Below are 2,038 nucleotides of genomic sequence, written 5' to 3'. Positions count from 1 at the left end.
GGTTATATATATATATATATATATATATATATATATATATATATTTGGAGAATTTGAATTTTACTACTTTATTTTCTATAGAAATTAATCAATTATATATGGAAAAGCTATTGGATGCTCCGCCATCTCTTCTTTACCATCCCTAGAGCCAAGAGTTTTGATATACCCGTCGTTTACTAGACGCTTATTAGATAAGCTTTTACCGATATCATTTACCTTACTCATTGAACATGATAAAATCCGAGAGTCTTACCCCTATAAGTGAAGGAAATGATTAAGACGCTTACCAACAAGTAATTCATTTTGATGACCGATAATGTGACACACAAGAAGGTAAGTGACAGGGACGGACCTACTTTACGTGCCACCATATTATTCCTCTGTCGAAGGGTACAAAATTTTAGGTTCGTGAAAGATGCAACCGTATTTATCTGTTGTGTGTCACCGTATATATTTTAAAACTACAATGAGAACAAGTTTTATTTGACAGTGTTGGTTTGCAAGACTTTTATTCCACCCCAAACCCAAGTTCCAATCGTGTATTGTCATTTTCTTAATTAAATGGTGCCACTGATTGAAAAAAATTCCGTATATTTGTTTTTTATAGTGAAACGGTGTTGTCGTTTGAAACTTTTTCCTTATAGTTTTTTCGTATAGTCAAACGGTGTCACTGTTTGAAAAAATTTATGGGTCCATCCCTGGTAAGTGATAATGAAATCTCTTGCCAGTATGTGTTTACCTGATAAGCTTTTGATAAACGGTACCTTGATAATCGAGCATATGCAAAAATAAATTTTTACAGATGATATATGATTATATTCAAACCCGTATGAATAATATTAGGTTTTAGCTAGTGCAAGTACTCTACAAACAGAATTTGTGTACATTTACCCACTATATAGCCATAAATATATACACATTGTGGCTACGGAGGAATAAAAATCTCCTTGTGACCATGGAGGTCAAAATGTGGTGACTTCGGATTATCTGCAAACAAGTGGTCGTTCTGGGATTAGTCATCTCGTATAGCGGGTTGGATATTCAGGTTAGTTATTACATATATATATATATATATATATAGAGAGAGAGAGAGAGAGAGAGCACGCTTAGTTCAAATGTTAACCAAGATTATTGTGTTAACTTTGTTAACCAAGCTCAACCAATGAAAATCCATCTTTAATTTATCTAGGTTCATATCCATCTCATAATTTAATGACAAGGGTAAATATGTAATTTTAGTTTGTATGTAACTCCCATATCATTAATTGGGAGTTGCAAAATCAAAAAATCTCATAATTGTTGTTGATTTATTATTGATCTTGTTTTTCTATAATATTGATTTATCTATTTATAATGTTCTTGATTTGTGATTGTTAAAGGAGACCCGATAGTAAAGTTTTCGATATCGTTCTAGCTAATATGTATAAACTCATTGGAAAACAACTCGACAACAATGAGAATGTTAAAATGTGTTCACAAGTGTTCATATTGTGTTATATGTACAGTAGCTGCATATCTCAATATTGGCTCGCTCCTGAATGTGTTCATAATAATGAAAGAACTATTGTTCACAAACTGTTCAAATTGTGTTCATATGTACACTAACTGCATATATCAACATTGGCTCGCTCTTGAATGTGTTCATGTAACATCCCGTCCCACATCGGTTGGTGAGGTGAACAAAGCACTCCTTATAAGGGTGTGGATACCTCATCCTAGCATGACGCGTTTTGGGGCTTGCGTTGTGCGGCTGCCAGAAACAAAACCGTGCGGCTACTGCTTTGTGGTTAAGCGGGCAGGTTAATTAGTCAAAGCGGACAATATCATTGCTACGGGGTTCTGAGGGCGTTACAGTTCATAATGAAGGAACTATTGTTCATATATATGTTCATATGTATACTAGTTGCATATTTCACCATTGGCTCGCTTTTGAATGTATTCATAATGAAGGAACTATTGTTCACAAACTGTTCATATTGTGTTAATACCTGTTTTTCTTTTATCTATTTCCTTTCCTGTAGCGGCTATTCTTATTATG

General features: G+C 33.9%; 1 protein-coding gene across 1 annotated transcript in view; it reads left to right on the top strand.

Moving 5' to 3' along the window:
• Window positions 1–1,232: 1,232 nt before the first annotated feature.
• Window positions 1,233–2,038, top strand: part of LOC112528535 (early nodulin-like protein 1) — a gene marked incomplete at its 5' end in the record, with an annotated part of 2,890 nt that continues 2,084 nt past the window's right edge. Inside the window, one exon of the mRNA XM_025139562.1 lies at window positions 1,233–1,242. Coding sequence (XP_024995330.1) covers window positions 1,233–1,242 — 10 coding nt within the window. The remainder of the gene's footprint in view (window positions 1,243–2,038) is intronic.

Source organism: Cynara cardunculus (assembly GCF_001531365.2).
Source record: "Cynara cardunculus var. scolymus isolate 2C chromosome LG 15, CcrdV1, whole genome shotgun sequence".
Classification (NCBI taxonomy): domain Eukaryota; kingdom Viridiplantae; phylum Streptophyta; class Magnoliopsida; order Asterales; family Asteraceae; genus Cynara; species Cynara cardunculus.
The sequence above is the reverse complement of the archived record's forward strand: the minus strand, read 5'-3'. Positions and strand labels throughout refer to the sequence as shown.